Below are 17,480 nucleotides of genomic sequence, written 5' to 3' on the forward strand. Positions count from 1 at the left end.
AGTTCTGGGTTTATTTCCAGCAGTGAAAAGGAAAAGAGGAAATAGAAAAATGTTTGAGAAATGAGGTAATTAATTTGCTAGCAGATGCTGTTTATCAGGATATTTTTCTTTCTCCAACTTCTCTATCCCTTTGGATCACAGAATCAATATTACCCTCCTTTGGAAAAATAATAATGACATGACAAAGTCCTCAGATGACAAAATGAAGTGCAAGCACTTATTTTCAGAATAACAACTTAAAGGTGAAAATTAAAGCACCTTGAGCATGTCATGCTTCTTTGAATTCTCAAATGTACTGAGTCATCTTTAAAAACATTGAACAGTCTTCAGAGAGATGAGATACGTCTGGCCCTTACAGAAGTCTCTCTCAATGACCTGAATTCCACAGGACACTTGGGTGTTCACCTGTCCCAGAGAATTTTATTTCTTCCTTGCTGAATGTGCTGTGCATGAAGGTTTTCAAGTATAGTTTGTCCATGTCCCAGGGGGACATATGAGAGTTTGAAGACAAATGAATCAGTGTCAACAACACTGAGAAAGAGATAGGACATTTTGAAATGTGATTCTGGTGCAATCAATAGTGATTTCTTTTCAGACCCATAAATGAGGCTGGCATTGGAAAGTAAGTGTACGTGAGAACGCCCATCAATTTTAGCACCTTTAAGTCTTCCACTAGAACCTGAGTGACATGAAGCCCTTCTGTATTTGAGCCAGCCCTCATCACACTGTTCTCATAAAATTTGTGAGCTGGTGATGGGCAATTTTGTCAAAATTTTATAGCACTTATAGTATCAATACACTCAGAACTAATGTCATGGCCAGTATTTGCTTAACAGAAAGAAGGGTAAGAAAATTCAAAAAAGACTTGAAAAGTGGAACTTTCAAAAACCAAGAGTAAAAATATTGATTACTAGAGACTGTGTAAACAGAGAAATTGGGAAGATATATGTCAAAAGATACAATTTTTCATTTGACAGTTTCAATAAGTTCAAGATGACTAAAGCTAAGAATAGCATGCTGTGCATTTTAAGTTGCTAAAAAAAACTGGATTTTTGAGTTATTATCATAAATAACGTATTAGGTGATACACATGTTCAATATGTGGGTGTCTCCAATCTATACTACTCACATAGATCATAATACATTGTATACTTTAGTATACATTGTATACTTTAAAAGTGCACTTTAATATTCTTCATGGTAGAAAGGGTTCTTGAAGTTTGGTTTCAAGAGATGAAAGGAATAAGATTCCCATTTTCTGTTTATGTAGGAAATACACTACTGACCTTGACCTCTTTAGTTCTGCTTTAGAGATAATCCACAGTATGTGTCCAGGCTACCTTACACACTAAACTTTTGAAAAAGGTGACACTGCAATTGACACCACCAATCACACAAAATAATAATAATAATAATAATAATAAAGTAATAATAATAATAATAATAAACAATTATACAACTATTGAATAACCTAAAAGAAATAGATAACTTCCTTGACAGACCTAACCTATTAGGACTGAATAATGAAATGGAAAACCTGAATAGACAAGAAACAGGGAAAGTGAATCAGTAACATAAAGATATAAAGTCTATCATCAAATAGACGAACAAAAATAAATAGATGATAGATAGATAGATAGATAGATAGATAGATAGATAGATAGATAGATAGATAGATAGGTAGATAGAAAGAAAGAAAGAAAGAAAGAAAGATAGATAGATAGATAGATAGATAGATAGATAGATAGATAGATAGATAGATAGATAGATAGATAGTTCAGAATTTGGTGTGGTGACTCACACCTGTAATTTCATCACTTAGGAAGTAAAAGATTGCCATGACTCTCTGGAAAATAGAGAACACGGAATGAGGTCTTGTCTCAATAAGCAAACAAAATGGCACAAAATAAGAGAGAGAGTCAGAACTAGATGATTTGACTTCAGTGCTGAATTCTATGTATTAGACATTTAAATACCAATTCTTCTCAAACAAATTAAATCAAAGTAGAAGAAACATGTAACAAATTCACTTTTCAAGACCAAAAAAAAGACACTACAAGAAAATACAGTTATAGAATAATATCTTTATGAATATAGATGTAGCCATCCTCAGCAAGACACTATCAAAATGAAGGGATACATTAAGAGAATTGTGCTTCATGATAAAGTGAGATTTATATATGGGATGTAGCAGTGAATCAATGTTTACACGTGAATTAATTTAATACATTTTATTAACAAAATCAGAGATACACTCATACACTTACATTAAAGTATGTGAAAGTTTATTTTATGAAGTTTATCACCCTTTAATGATATCTCTTAACAGAATGTATAAATAGGGAAAGTTTACCACAAAAATAAAAATTATATGAGACAAACCCCTCAACAATATTATACTCAATGGTGGAATGTTAAAAATTTAACTTTGGGCAAGGTATGGTGGCATACACCTTTTAATCCCAGCACAGAGGAGACAGAGGCAGGTAGATCTCTGTGAGTTTGAGACCAGCTGGTCTACATGGTGAGTTTCAGGCAGGCTAGGATTATATAGTGAGACCTTGTCCAAAAGAAAAAAGCCTTTCCTTTAATTCCTGGAAGAAGATATGTGAAAACAGGAAGACTTTAAAAGGCATAGGTTGGATAGAATTGCTGAAAAATAGCATCTTCTGGACATGACAAGGACCTTGCACTCGTGAACTCATAACAGCTGTGGCTGTGTGGACAAGTTCTCACTGGATCAATCAACATTTCAACAAGGATAGGAGAGGGGCTCATACAACCTCACCCTATCTGAGGAGCTTTGGGCAGGAGATGGCCATTGAGGGAGGAAGAGGTCCTTTTCTTCAGCAGTATGGCCCATAGTACCTTGCTTTATGATTAGAGCTATGTGTCTTCCTTCTTCTTACCAGGCAAATATACATGAAAGTTCATTCACAGCTCTTTAAAGCATTAGGGTATATGCGAGTCTGATGTAAATATATAAAAATGTTTGTGCATATATATGGATAAATAAGTGTATATATATATAAACATATATACAGGACAGTAACGAACTCTGAACAGGTTACAAAAATCTTAAAAAGCTCATGTTGAATCTCTAAATGTTATTGTTTTGTCCTTTTGTATCAGATAAAACTTTTTTTTCACATTTTCATGGATTTTCTTAAGTTTTAACAGAAAAAAATAAAGATTTTTAGCAAATTGAATTATTATATAACACTGAAGCAAATTCACACACACATATGTTGTTGGATTAGAGCCTTTTTCAGTGTAAGTTCCTATGTGAATATTCCAATGAAACTTCTGTTAGATCTTCGTAACTACTGGGCATGGGATTTGCCAGTCATTTACTCTTACAGAGCTTCTATTTCCACCAGGATACTCCCTTAATGTCTTAGAACAGAAATCCCCAATGCTTATGAGTAAAATTGGCTTTCATAAAACTCAGGTGCTATTGAGTGTTAGCTTTATCTTGGCAAATGTATTTAACTCACTATTGACAACTTATTTAATGCTTATATACTTTAAAAGTGACTTTAGTCTGGGCCGTGGTGATGCTTGCCTTTAATCCCAGCACTCAGGAGGCAAAGGCAGGTGGATCTCTGTGAGTTCGAGGCCAGCCTGGTCTCCAAAGCGAGTTTCAGGAAAGGCACAAAGCTACACAGAGACACCCTGTCTCGAAAAAAACAAAAAAAGTGACTTTATGATTATCTATAATTGTAACCATATATATTTTTCTCAAGGAGGAGACAAGCAGATTTCCATGAATTTAAGATCAGCCAGGGTGGCACAGTAAAACCCTATCTCAATAAAGAAAAAAAATAGACCTCATGAAATATCAGGGAATCTAAAAATGTATGATTTTAGAGATAATAATTTAATATAAGAAATATTGCTGACAAAAATAACCATACTATAAAGGCTTTGTGCTATTGGCCCATGCATTTACTGATGGGCATAGAAATGCTTTACATTTCAGCAGAAAGTGAGAATCACTTTGGAATATGATCAAAATACAATGTACATAATTCTCAGAGAATTAATAAAATAATTTAAAGATATCCAATGGCTTTTTGTTCCCTTTTCTTTTCTCTACATACAAACTTGTATTTTTCACAGTTATCTGTATACAGCTATAAAAGTATTTGAAATCCATGCTGATAAGAAGTCACTAGGACATTTTCCCACAGTTTCTGGATATATTAGCGAATGTACTGAAAACTCCTGTGGATATCATTGTTTTGAAAGTTAAGGGTGTCTAGATAAATTTCATTACTCATATTTCTCACAGAACAGACATCTAAAAAGAGTTTTATTCAGGAATATGTGATCTTCAGCATCAGTTGTCATTTTAACAACATGTACTCACTGAAGAGAAAAGCAAAACCACTCGATCTTGGATTTGCTTGGTCTTCACCCCATAAATGATGGGGTTAAGCATAGGGGGCACCACCACATAGAGGTTGGCCACTAGGATGTGGATGTGGCGAGGGATGGTTTTACCTCCAAAGCGATGGGCAAAAAATGAAAAGAATGCAGGTGTGTAGAACATAAGAATGACACAGATGTGGGAACCACATGTGTTAAGGGCCTTATATCTTGCAGCCCAAGAAGGGATCTGAAAAACAGTGTGAAGAATCATAGCATAGGAAATAATGATAAGTATTATATCCAGCCCTGTAGACAGGAGGGCCATAGTCAGGCCATATATGATGTTGACAGTGATATTGTCACATGCCAATCTGGCAATGCCCATGTGCTCACAATATGAATGGGGAATTATGTTTCTTCCACAATACAGAAGTCGATATACTAGAAAAATGAATGGACCACAGATGAAAAGGCTCCTAACCACAGCTGCTGTACCAATCTTGCCAATGACGGAGGAAGTGAGGATGGTGGTGTATCTCAGTGGGTAACAGATGGCCACATAGCGGTCAAATGCCATGGCCAGAAGAATAGCAGACTCTGCCACAAAGATGAAATGTATGAAGAACATTTGGGACACACAGCTACTAAAGGATATACCCCTGGAATGGAACCAGAAGATAGCCAGCATCTTGGGGGCTGTAGCTGTGGAGAGCAGAACATCTGCTAAGGCCAGCATGGAAAGGAAGAAATACATGGGTTCATGGAGGCTGCGTTCAGTCATTATCAGGAAAATCAGGAGGACATTGCCTATGACAGCCACAATGTACATAGAACAGATGGGGATGGCTATCCAGGCATGCAAATCTTCCAGTCCTGGGATTCCAATCAGAACATACCACACATCCTGTGGATTGGTGAGATTGTGAAATGTAGAGGCCACCCTCATTGTCTATACAAGCCCTGATTCTTTAACAAACACGGCAAGGTTGAAGATTGAGGAGTACAGTCAGGGCTGAATGAGGTCTGATCATATTCTTCCCCAATATTGGAATCTGTGTGAAAAGCATTAAGGAGGATTAACTAGCTCAAATGTGCACTCTTTTGATCAAGAAATTGACTATTGCATCTTCAAAGAAATGGTTATCATTTAATAAGTATTTAATATGTACTTTAGCATCTTACTATATAAGCTTATAAAATCCTTATGATAACCTACTGAAATGGTCTCTATAATGACCCATAGCATCCACACTGTTATTCACATCGACAGAAAAGGGAGACCCCCATAAGTTTTGAGTCTTTTTTCCTAGAATTTATTGAATACAAAATGCAGTTTAATTATCATCTACAACTATATATCAAAGCTAGACACAGAACATGCATGTCATGTCTCTCATTCATCATATCCCTAAAAAAATGGATATAAAACTGAGATTTGTTACTCATGAAATAAAGTTTGATAAGGTAATTTTCAAGATTTTAATACAATATGCCTTCTTCTGTGTTGAGTGATCAACAAGTTGATGCTAAGCCTTGAATTAGCCATTGGAATCATGAAAGTGAGTTAAATGTATTCCTGTCTGCCAAATAACCCAATTTTCAAATCTATATGAGATTTTAAAGCTCTAAACTATTTGAAGCCCCAGATTTTACTGGGCTCTGCAATGCACAAGCATACTATGTAGTTAAGAAAATTATTACACTAATGTCTACTTAAGTCAGAAAATTTTGAAAATCAGATAATATACCTTTGTATTATCAAGCACAGCACAGAAGCAAATGGTGATAACTACATAAATCAGATAAATCCCCTCACATAGTAAAGAATGCATGGTCTTTTAATAAAAAGAAGAAAGATGGTTTGCTGATTACAAGTTCTGAATGAGGGGATTAAAAAAGGGACCAAGACATTACTACACTGTGTGTGTATGTGTGTGTGTGTGTGTGTGTGTGTGTGTGTGTGTGTGCACGTTCGAGCAGATAAAACACATTGTAGACATCAGTATGAAATCTGTAATTGATACACAGCTCCAATATTCTCCCAGTACTTTCCTCCAACAAAAGGTGACAAAAGATTTTATTCCCTAAATGACACATGAACACACAAAATGAATATCTCACAATCTACTGAATAGAGAAAAATCTTTGTCAGCTGTTCATCCAACAGGGAATTAATACTGTGACTATGTAAAGAACTCAAAAAACTAATATGGAACAAGAAAATCATCCATTGAGTATACAGGACTTTGGGATGAATACACAGTTATCAACAGGGATAAAAGGCAATAAATGTTTGAAAAAGTGTTCAACATTCTTAGCCATCAAGGAAATACAAATGAAACTGCTTTGAGATCCCACTGCATCTCAGTAGGAATACTGAAACCATCACATTCACAGGGAAGTGAATGCAAGTGGAGATGATTATATCACGTAGATTTAGCTAGTCCCAGCCAAAGGCAAATTTTGTAAGTTTCTTGTCATATATGGAACATCAGTTTAAATTTATATATGGATATATATATATATACATACATACATACACATATATTATATACATATAAATGTATGTATATGGATATATATACATACATATGTAGGTCATCAAAGTAAAGTTAGTACTATGAGAGAGGATAAAGTGATATAAAGAGAGCAGAAATAGAGCTAGAGAAGGAAGGTTGTTGAATATCTATGTAATGAATGCATGAGGAAATATTTGGTAAGAGAAGAGAGCCTGACAAGGGGAGGGTGGACTAGAGGATAAGGGGGAATAATGAGGATGCTCAGTATAATTATATAGAAGTAACAATGTATCATGATACAGATACTCAGAACTAAGTATAATGATGTAGTTAGATGAATATGTAACAATAAAATACATTGTGCATTCTTGAAGTTTTTTTGGTTTTTTGTTTTGTTTTGTTGTTGTTGTTGTTGTTGTCGTTTTGAGACAGGATTTCTCTGTGTAGTTTTGGTGCCTGTCCTGGATCTCACTCTGTAGATCAGGCTGGCCTTGAACTCACAGAGATCCACCTGCCTCTGTCTCTGGAATGCTGGGATTAAGGGCGTGTGCCACCGCTGCCAGGCTAGGCTACATTGTGCATTCTTAACCAAAAAAATTAATTAAAAGAGGAGCAGCTGCCTTTTATGCCTTGATTCCACTATAATTGAATATTCTAATTGTGTACCAATGTGCTGTATTGTTGCCACTTTTCACTAGCTATTAATACAAAATAGCCCCTTTTATCTGATTCAAATATTAGACACTGCTTATTTAATTATAGTTAAATATATAAGGCAGAGTCAGTCAATTTGTCCTTATCATAAGTTAGCATGAAGTTCTTTAAAAACAATGGACATCTATGGATTTGCTTCCCCTCACATAAACTAGTTGGTGAACAGGACTGTTAGGACAGTACAACAGTCACCATGGAGAAACCGGTGTAAAGACAGAGGGAGGCAAAGAGACCCCTCAGGTTCTCTTGGTTCATAGTAAGCATCAACCACCAATCTTTTCTGTCATTTGTCTTTCCCTATGATACTAAGATTTGTAATTACCCATACTGTTGATCTGTGCTCCTTCTAGTCTTATGCTATGGCAATATTATTGGCATATTCTAGCTGAGGTTGCACACAATTGGACCTGAACACCACCAGCTAAGATGTATTTGGCTGTGTGCCAGAGACTGTTACTTTGAAGTTTAATTCTTTTGCTGATAAGTTACCTAAAAAAAATAGCACCCTTATGAATCCAGTCTCAAGTTAGCGTTTGAGGACGGTAACTACACAAATCAGATAAATCTCTATTGCAGCAACAGACAACATTGGGGCACTCATAAAATTGCTAGCATTAAGACAAAAATAATTGCTACTTTTAACAAATGTAACTTTCTTGACGTCAGATTAAAATTTTTGAAGCATATCCGCAAAACCAAGATATATTATCTTATGCTCTCTATAGCAATCTGTAGTCTAAAATCATCACTTGTTTATATAATGCCCGGTGATGGAAGCATTGGTCTAAAGCAGACTGCTATTCCTACCTAGTCACGAGTGTAAGCCCTTCATCACATTCAGAGCTAACATCTCTGAGGTTCGGCTACTCAACACGTATCTGAACCATTACCTGATATCATAATGCTCAGTACATTTTGTGGAAAATATTCATGTATTAATCTGTGTCTATATAAGGATTGTTTTGTCTAAACTTTTTAAACAACTAAGCCTTATTTGCCACTACAAATTAAATTACCTATAGTTAGTGTCCTTTGATAGCAAAAAAAAAAACAAAAACAAAAAAAAACCCCACAAAACTGGCTTGCATGAATACAATTTAAAAGGAGGAAAGTCTTGTCTGATTACTCAATTACTCAACATAAAATAGAATTATACCATGGTTGCAGATCAATGTGACTAGAGTTAAGTGCTGGACCCTATGGGTCAGAACTGCCCAAAACATGACAAGTTCAAGAAATAATGGCCACCTCTGCCTTTTTCTGCTTCTTTTCCTGTCCTCTGATGCAAGCTGAATTTGAGCATAACTGTGTACTTACTTGCTTCTGTTAGAAATCTGAAGATACTTAATAGGTTAGGAGAAGGCAATAGCAAGGAGATTCCCAGAGTCCAGACAGCAAATCTGGACCGCTTACTTATCCCTCTTTGTAGGTATCTCTTGGGCCCTAGGTGTTTAGCCCAAGAGCAGTGAGTTGTAGCCTACCATAGGAGAATTGCCCAGCACTGGCTCCTCCCCTGAGAGCTTCCATGCCTTCTCCTCCAGAGTCTGAGAAACATTCCCTCTGCTTAGCATTCCCAGGCATTGAAATTAACACTTGTGCAGGGTTTGTTTGCATGTCATATCCTGTTCCACACAGGCGTCTACAGTAAAAGGACTCTAAGTACCATGTGGGGCAGACATGCTCCATGATTTTTAGAGGCCACTATAATGAGTCCTTTTTCATCATATATCCCTTCAAATCTTAAGGCTCTTTGTTTTTCATTCTGTTCCCTACATCACATGATAGGATTAGTCAGGATTACAAGGCTCCAAGAATGCAATAAGATGTCATAGAAATCATTTTTGCTTTTTGAGTATTTTATTATTTTTTATTATTATGAGCGTTTTGTTAAGACATTAATCTTTACTTTTGTAAATTATGTGTCTATAAGCCAGTATATACATGGAGACTAGAGGCATCAGGTTCCCCTGAATCTGGAGTAAAGGCTATTGTGAGTTGCTATTATGAGGCTAAGTGTGGATGCTGGGAACTGAACTCCAGCCATCTTTCTATCCCAATTACCCAGCTTTCCTATAAAGACCAGCACCACCTGCCTAAGGATGTACCCTCCGTGGGCTGGGCCCTCCTGCATCAGTTAATAATCTTCCAGAAGTATGCCCACAGGCTAATTGCATCTAGGCGGTTTCTTCAGTTGAGACTTTCTTCTCAGATGACTCTAGGTTGTTTCAGGATAACACTTAAAGCTGACTGGGATACGCATATATCACCACCCTTTTAAAGTCATTCCTCTAAAGATCCCGTTGCATACCAGTAGGGGGCAGAAGGGTTCCATTGATTTCCTTTTTTTTTTTTTTTCTTCTTCCTCATTTCTTCAAGGGTACTTGAAGCAAGTCTGTTTTTAAATGTGGTCAGGTCAGTTAGGGTCTTGGCAAGGCTGAAAACATAGATAAGAAGCTCCTGCAAAGTTTTCCCAAAGAACTGGGTCTTAGAGGTTCCAAATATGCTGATACCAGACAGAACAGTTGACCACAAACTTAAAGAACTCGCAAATACCAGTGTGCATTGTTATGACCAAATTTTGTAAATGCTCTTTTTAGTTACTCATATTTTTCTAGTATTTTATGCACTGTATATTTTGTCTATAAAGAATATGCAATCTTAGCTGAAATACAAAGCATTTTATATTATTTATTAAAATATATTATTTAATATTTTAATATATTTAAATATTTTATATTATATAGAAACATGGTAACATATATATATATATGAATAATAGTTCTACTTAACTGTAGCCATCTGTGGGTTCTAAATAGCTTCCACCAAATTTTAGGTTATTTAATTCTTGAGGGGGAAAAATGCCAAAGACAGTCACTGGAGAAAAGACAGACTCTTTAGCAAATAGTTTCAAGAAACTCGATATTTACCTGTGGAAAAATAAAACTGGATCCTTCTCTTCCACACAACATAAAAATCAACTTCGAGTTTATCAAACGCTTTGGTGTACACCCAGAAACTCTGAAATCACTAGAGGAAAAAGTAAACACTTCAAGAGACAGGCATAGATGAGGACTTTCTCAATAAGATTCTGGTCCCTTAAGACCAACAATGGATAAATGGGGCCTCATAAACTTTCAAAGTATCTGTTAAGCAACAGAGACCACAAATGAAGTGAAGAGGCAACTGACATGTTCCGGGGACTCTTTGCCAGCTATACATAAGGCCGAACTTTTAAAGATGAGCCATTTGGTATACAGGCATGTCTTTTATCCATGTGTGGTCTATTACAAGAAAAATAGGATCAAGAATCTTTTGTGTTGTTCCTATCCACTAAAATTAATTCTCCAAAAGTATGTATATATTAATTCCAAGCTCAATGTTGCCCTCTAAAGCTGACTGAGAAGATGGATCAAAGCTCTCAAAACCTGTACCACTCACATCCTGGCTTCTTTTATGATCCTGTATATTCTTGCTGTTATTTGCATGATTGCAAGGCATCCTGCACCCCTCTATTATGTTATCATAGCTAGTGTGAACACAATCTACTCTGACAAACCCAGTGATTAACAGCATCAAGACCCAGAGAGACATTTCCGTTGAAAACCCAGAAACCCAGTGTGTTCTCGGTCAACTCACCTTGACTAGATTAGTTATGAAAGGTTCAATACTAACCCCAGGACATCCACATATGAATCCTCTTTCTCATTTAATTATAAGAACTTAATAGGTATATTCATTTTAATATCACTCAAAACACCAGAAAATACGAAAGAGGCATAGAAAACAGATAAGGTTATGAAACAAATATACAAGGTAAAGATAATTTTAGACCAATTCTGGCTCTGATCTGTGTAGGTGCTGTGTATATCTAAGTGTCTGTGTTCCGTATTAATGTGAATAATGATGTGACAAATACTGTTTCGTGGCTGCCAGAGTGTGAGACTCATAGCCACCTAAAGAACAAATTGTACTTGGCTTTCAGATAAAAGAGAACTTTCTATATTCCTATGATTTATCTGCTCTTCATTCATCTTCCCTTTTCTCTCCTGAATAATGTCAATATGGGAGTGAAAAATCAGCTGGATACTGTGAGCTTTGCCAGATCAGGACCTTAACATTTTACCACTAGCTAAATAGATCTCCAGTAATGTTTATTAATCTAGTGGTCAGTAATGTTTACTGGGCATTTCCTTTTCTTACTGTTTCATTTAAAAATCCCAGTGATGCTTATAAAGGGCAAAAACAAGAAGGGAAGTTTTGAGAACTTGTAGAATAAAAACAACATAGGGTAATGTGAGAGAAAACTAAAGAAAGATACCAAATGCAGTTTGTACCCGTAACAAACTTCTCCTTAATCTAAAATATTTTATATAAAAGTTTGCCTAAAAGGAGTGCCCTTAAATTATTAAATGATGTGGCTTACTCTTCATTTCCATTTGTGGTCCAATCATTTGATTCTCAAAGCTATCAACATTTCTCCCCACCCTCATTCTATGTGGCTGGCTGTTCTGTTTTAGCTTTCTCCCCTTTATTCCCTCAAGCACTCTAGGTACTGAATGAACAAGCTCTGTCAGGATGAAGCAGCAGTGAGTAGTGCTTTCATATCAACACATCACCACATTGAGGACAGGTCTGTCTTTGCTGATAAGGAAAGCTAGCTGTGAAGTCACTATAATTATATCAATTAAAAATACATCTTGCCTAGGTGCTTGGTTTTTGAAATGTACATAGATATGAGATGGAGAGAGAGAGAGAGAGAGAGAGAGAGAGAGAGAGAGAGAGAGAGAGAGAGAGATTCTGATAAAATCAGCCTAAGCACTAAGAACTAATAATTGACAGAAAACAAAAGAAGATAACTTATAAAACGGTTAAATCTTTAAGTACAGCTCTTAAAAGACATGTACTGGCTCTTAACAATCTGTATTTGTTAGTATTCTAAACTCTGAAAAAAGTGGGCAGTGAGCCCAAATGCTGCGTGAAGGTTTGTTGTTTGTTTGTTATGTTTTTGGTAAATCAGAAAGTTCACTTGTGTCAATTAGTGGGTAGGTTGTGAAAATCTTCAGTTCCACATGAAACAAAAAGACATCACTTCCAGAACAGGTGAATATGGCTTTCATATTAGCAGATATCGGATCATAGAGGCCCACATTTTATAAAGCAGCTTTACTCTCTTAACAGGAACACATTTTGACCACTTAGTGTTCAGCTGGTCCCTATCCTCACTGACCTAATGTAGATGGATGGCTCACTCAGCTGGTTCCTATCCTCATTGAGCTGATGTAGATTGATCACTGTGAGGAGAGGAACTAATGGTCTGCCACATGTGAAGGAACAATTTGGAGTTTGATGGCTAGTTTTGTTTTGTTTGTTTTTGTTTTGTTTAGAGCCACTTTTTAACTGGGGTAATCCCTAAGACACTTAAATCTAAACTAAAGACATTCTACTTTCCCAGGTCATTTTTGTGCAGTTAACTAGATTGTGATAGTCTGTGTGCATGCTACTGACCTCCAGTAAAACTCATGCAAAACCTAAATGTCTCACCATGCCTATGAACAGTCAGTGCATGTGCTATGAGCAAAGACTGAGGAATGTCTTATCAACAAACACACCTTGCAAGGATGCCAACTTTAGAGCTTCTAACTGCTAGTATGTCTTTATGATATATGTATATATATATATGTATGTATGTATATATATGCATTCACATATGCTCCAACACATGTCCTTTGCCTCTTTGACAACGGTTATTCTAACAGAATAAAGTGATATCTCGGTGTTTTTTGACTTGCCTTTCCCTGATATTGAGTTTCTTTGCCTATATGTGTTGGAATTTTGTGTGACTTCTTTTGAAAGAATATCTGTCTCATTCCATTTTCCATGTTCTTTCTAGTGATTTATGTGAGTCCCTTATATACTTTGCCTATTAATCTGTTATTGGAACTAGCTCACAGATATTTTCTCCCATTTTATAAATTGATTTTCATTTTCTTGATTATTTTCTATGCTATGCAGAAACTTTATTATTCTGAACTTGTTTGACTCGTTCCTTTTTGTTTTCTTATCCTTGGTAGATGTAAAAGATGTAGTGTTTTTGTTGTGTGTCTACTAAGACAAGCCCTCACTATGTGCCCTAGGTGGGCATCAGACTCATGATCATGACTCAGCTTCTTGAGTGCTGAGATCACAGGCATTCACTACAAACCTGGCTCACAGACAATCTTAACGAACTTTGCTCTACACTTTAGTCTAGATATTTTGCACTTTTCCATCTTAATGTTTTGATTTATTTTATACTTTCAGGCATCAGTTAAATTTGATTTCATTCTGGTGGCTTCATTCTGTAATCTCATAATTTGTCTCTAATTATTCATCATGGATCATATACATTAGTCTAACAGTATTGCCAGACTTGTATTAGAATAAAGGATAAGGAACACTTGAAACTCATATTTTGTTTCCAGAATTTAGCATATCCAGAAGGTTATAGACAGGGGAAATGCAAGTATGTGGTATTGCCAACAGTAGCATCGACAGTTACATATCCAGAAAAACAAAAAACAAAAAACAAAAACAAAAACAAAAAAAAAAAACAGAAGCAAGTTTAGAGAGATGTCAATCTTCAACCCCTTCATGGATATTCAAGAAAGGCACATTTGAAGAGAATGTAATTCTGTGTGCTGTGAACCCATGAAAGATCCCTAAATCAGCAATGACTATTAAGGAATAAAATGTTTCTTCTTAGTCCTGGATTTACCCCATATTAATATCTCCTGATCTCCTGTGCAAGCTGTGAGTATGTGAAGATTCACGATCATTGCTAATGGTAGAGAAGGGGACAAGGGCTGAAGAGCTCCTGCTTTTCCTGTTTCCAGTATATCTCTGTAACTAATGGGGTTATCTATATAAAAGAGGCCAGGAGAGGATGAAAAAGGTGTGTAGAAAAGCACGAAGGAAAGAAAATCTTTAAGAGTAGTAGGAACTTCAAGCAGGAGAAACTATTAGAGTGAAGTCTCTGAGGTTCAAGGAAGTATGTGGAAAAACAAGTGACATCTATGAGAAAAACCAGGAAAAAAAATTTTACTATAAAACATAGTGAAAACCTATGCTGTAAATTAAACCCTTACTTGAATTCTTTTCTGAATGATAATGAATGGGCATCAGAGGAGATTTCCCACGTAGTAGATGCTTACCATCTCATCATCTATCAGGAAGCACCTGATATCAGTATATTAGCTCAAAGTTAAACTGAATAAACTTTTTCTAAATGCCTAATTCTTTTTGTACTTAATTTTTTAATTATTTTAATTAAAATAGAATGACATGACTTTCACCCTCCCTTTCCTCCTTCCAGCATATCCCAGTTACTTTATATATCAAATGCTTCACATGAATCCTTCAAAGAAACACAATTAAAACACACCATTGCAATGAAAATACATATTTTTTAATAGAGAGAAGGTAGAAGGCCAAAGGCCTTCATCATTTCCTCAGCAATTGACAGTTTTTCTCTGAAGACAAATAAGCTTTGCGCATAAACAAAAAAAAAAGGAACATGGGTTTAGTGGTACTTGTGAGCCAGGGCAGTGGCCACACCAGACACCACCTTCTGATAGGCAGACTGTGCAGCGGGGGTGAAGTCCTTGCCCAGGTGGTGGGCCATCACAATCACGATCATATTGCCCAGGAGCTGTGGGAAGATGGAGTAGATAGTAGAGAAAAACATCAGATACTTCAGGCTCATTTCAAATGCTACTTATGATTCTAACCTTAAAACACAGGGAAAATGACAGCTGAATCTTACTGGGAAATTTTGAGAAGAATTCTTCTATGTCAAGCAGAATTTATATGCAAAAAACATTCTGTCCTATGTTCTAGCCAGAAAGCCAATTATCTGTTATTCTTTAGAGCTGTGCAAAGAAGCAGGGAATCACTTATCTTCCTTGTCCTCAAAGCAAATTACCAGGAAATAATTGAAAGAAAACAAAATAAAGAAACAAAAAAAGTAGATGAAGAAGAAAAAATACGTTTTTCAAACTACAACTGAAAATTAAAGTTTACTAGAGAAAAAGGAAATCACAACATAGAAGGATGAAGTGAGAGGACATGATGATTGTGAGTGGAGAGTAAAATAACCAAACTCTTGTCAGCACTCCATGGGGGAACAAGCAGATACCTTCCATCTAAACTGCTCCCTAGAATCTCTTCCCATTTCCTTCTGATAGGAAGGTAAGCCCAGAAACTAGAGGAAGGAAACCATGGGCAGACCCATCAGACTCACCTTGAAGTTCTCAGGATCCACATGCAGTTTGTCACAGTGGAGCTCACTCAGGCTAGCAAAGGTGCCCTTGAGGTTGTCCAGGTGTTTCAGGCCTTCACTAAAGGAGTCAATCACCTTCTTGCCATGGGCCTTCACCTTGGCATTACCCATGATAGCAGAGGCAGAGGAAAGGTCTCCAAAGCTGTCAAAGAACCTCTGGGTCCAAGGGTAGACAGCCAGCAGCCTAAGAAGGAGAGAACAGGCAGAGGATGCTGAAAGTTATTGCCTGTGGGCAGCAGACCTCCATCTCCATGCACCCAACTTCCACTTGTGAGTTGTCTTGTAACCTGAATACTAACCTTCCCAGGGCCTCACCACCAATTTCCTCAGGTTTCACCTTTCCCCACAGGCCGGTGACCAGAGCCTTCTCAGCATCAGTCAGGTGCACCATGGTGTCTGTTTCTGCGGTTGCAAGTCAACACAACAGTATCAAAAGCAAATGTAAGCAGCAACTGATCCTGCTCTACTTTATATGCCCTGCCCTGGCTCCTGCCCTCTCTGCTTGCTTGAGCAGATTGGCTAGTGCCAGGGTGTGGCTCTTTAGGGTGAGGCTTCAGTGATGACAGCCATACCTACCCAGGGTGGATATGACACAGGCTTATTCTGGCTGGGGCTGCACACAATTGGACCTGAACACCACCAGCTAAGATGTACTTGGCTGTGTGCCAGAGACTGTTACTTTGAAGTTTAATTCTCTTTCTGATAAGTTACCTAAAGAAATAGCACCATTATGAATCCATTCTCAAGTTAGGATTTGAGGACAGTAGCTACACAAATCAGATAAATCTATATTGCAGCAACAGACAACATTGGGGCACTCGTAAAATTGCCAACATTAAGACAAAAATAATTGCTACTTTTAACAAATGTAACTTTCTTGATGTCAGAATAAAATTTTTGAGGCATACCTGCAAAACCAAGATGTACTATCTGATGCTGCCTATAGCAATCTGTAGTCTAAAATCATCACTTGTTTTTATAATGCCCAGTGATGGAAGCATTGGTTTAAAGTAGATCTCTATTCCTACCTAGTCACGAGTGTAAGCCCTTCATCACATTCAGAGCTAACATCTCTAAGGTTCACCTACTCAATGTGCATCTGAACCATTACCTGATATCATAATGCTCAGTACATTTTGTGGAAAACATTCATGCATTCATCTGTGTATATATTAGGATTGTTTTGACTAAACATTTTAAACAACTAAGACTTATTTGCCACTACAAAATTTAATGTGCCTATAGTTTGTGTGCTTTGATAGCAAAAAAATGGCCACTGCATAAATACAATCTAAACAGGGAATAGTCTTGTCTGGTTACTCAATGACTCAGCATAATAATATACCACGGTTAAAGATCAATGTGACTAGAGTTAAGTGCTGGACCCTACGGATCAGAACTGCACAAAACACAGCAAGTTCAAGAAATAATGAACATCTTCTGTCATTTCCTGCTTCTTCTCCAATCCTCTGATGCAAGCTTCATTTGAGCATAGCTGTGTACTTATTGCTTGTTAGAAATCTAAAGATACTTAATAGGTTAGGGGAAAAGGCAAT

General features: G+C 36.7%; 2 protein-coding genes across 3 annotated transcripts; both read right to left on the reverse strand.

The window, feature by feature from the left end:
• Positions 1-4,354: 4,354 nt before the first annotated feature.
• On the reverse strand, positions 4,355-10,636 carry LOC102928410 (olfactory receptor 52Z1P-like). 2 transcript variants are annotated; one of them, XM_076566217.1, is made up of 2 exons: positions 10,612-10,636; positions 4,355-5,265 (listed from the first exon to the last, which is right to left on the reverse strand). In XM_076566217.1, the coding sequence occupies exon 2, from the start codon at positions 5,201-5,203 to the stop codon at positions 4,355-4,357; it is 849 nt and encodes a 282-aa protein (XP_076422332.1). In that variant the 5' UTR covers positions 5,204-5,265; positions 10,612-10,636. The 2 variants fall into 2 exon arrangements, with proteins under 2 accessions (XP_076422332.1, XP_006979067.1); XM_006979005.2 differs by lacking the exon at positions 10,612-10,636 and having other exon boundaries at positions 4,355-5,320.
• Positions 10,637-15,029: 4,393 nt separating this feature from the next.
• LOC121826591 (hemoglobin subunit beta) lies at positions 15,030-16,380 on the reverse strand. Its single transcript, XM_006979006.4, has 3 exons — positions 16,224-16,380; positions 15,886-16,108; positions 15,030-15,294 (listed from the first exon to the last, which is right to left on the reverse strand). Exons 1-3 carry the CDS (start codon positions 16,313-16,315, stop codon positions 15,166-15,168), a joined length of 444 nt encoding a protein of 147 aa, XP_006979068.1. The 5' UTR covers positions 16,316-16,380; the 3' UTR covers positions 15,030-15,165.
• Between the last annotated feature and the right edge of the window lie 1,100 nt (positions 16,381-17,480).

Source organism: Peromyscus maniculatus, chromosome 1, assembly GCF_049852395.1.
Source record: "Peromyscus maniculatus bairdii isolate BWxNUB_F1_BW_parent chromosome 1, HU_Pman_BW_mat_3.1, whole genome shotgun sequence".
In the NCBI taxonomy this organism is placed as follows: Eukaryota; Metazoa; Chordata; class Mammalia; order Rodentia; family Cricetidae; genus Peromyscus; species Peromyscus maniculatus.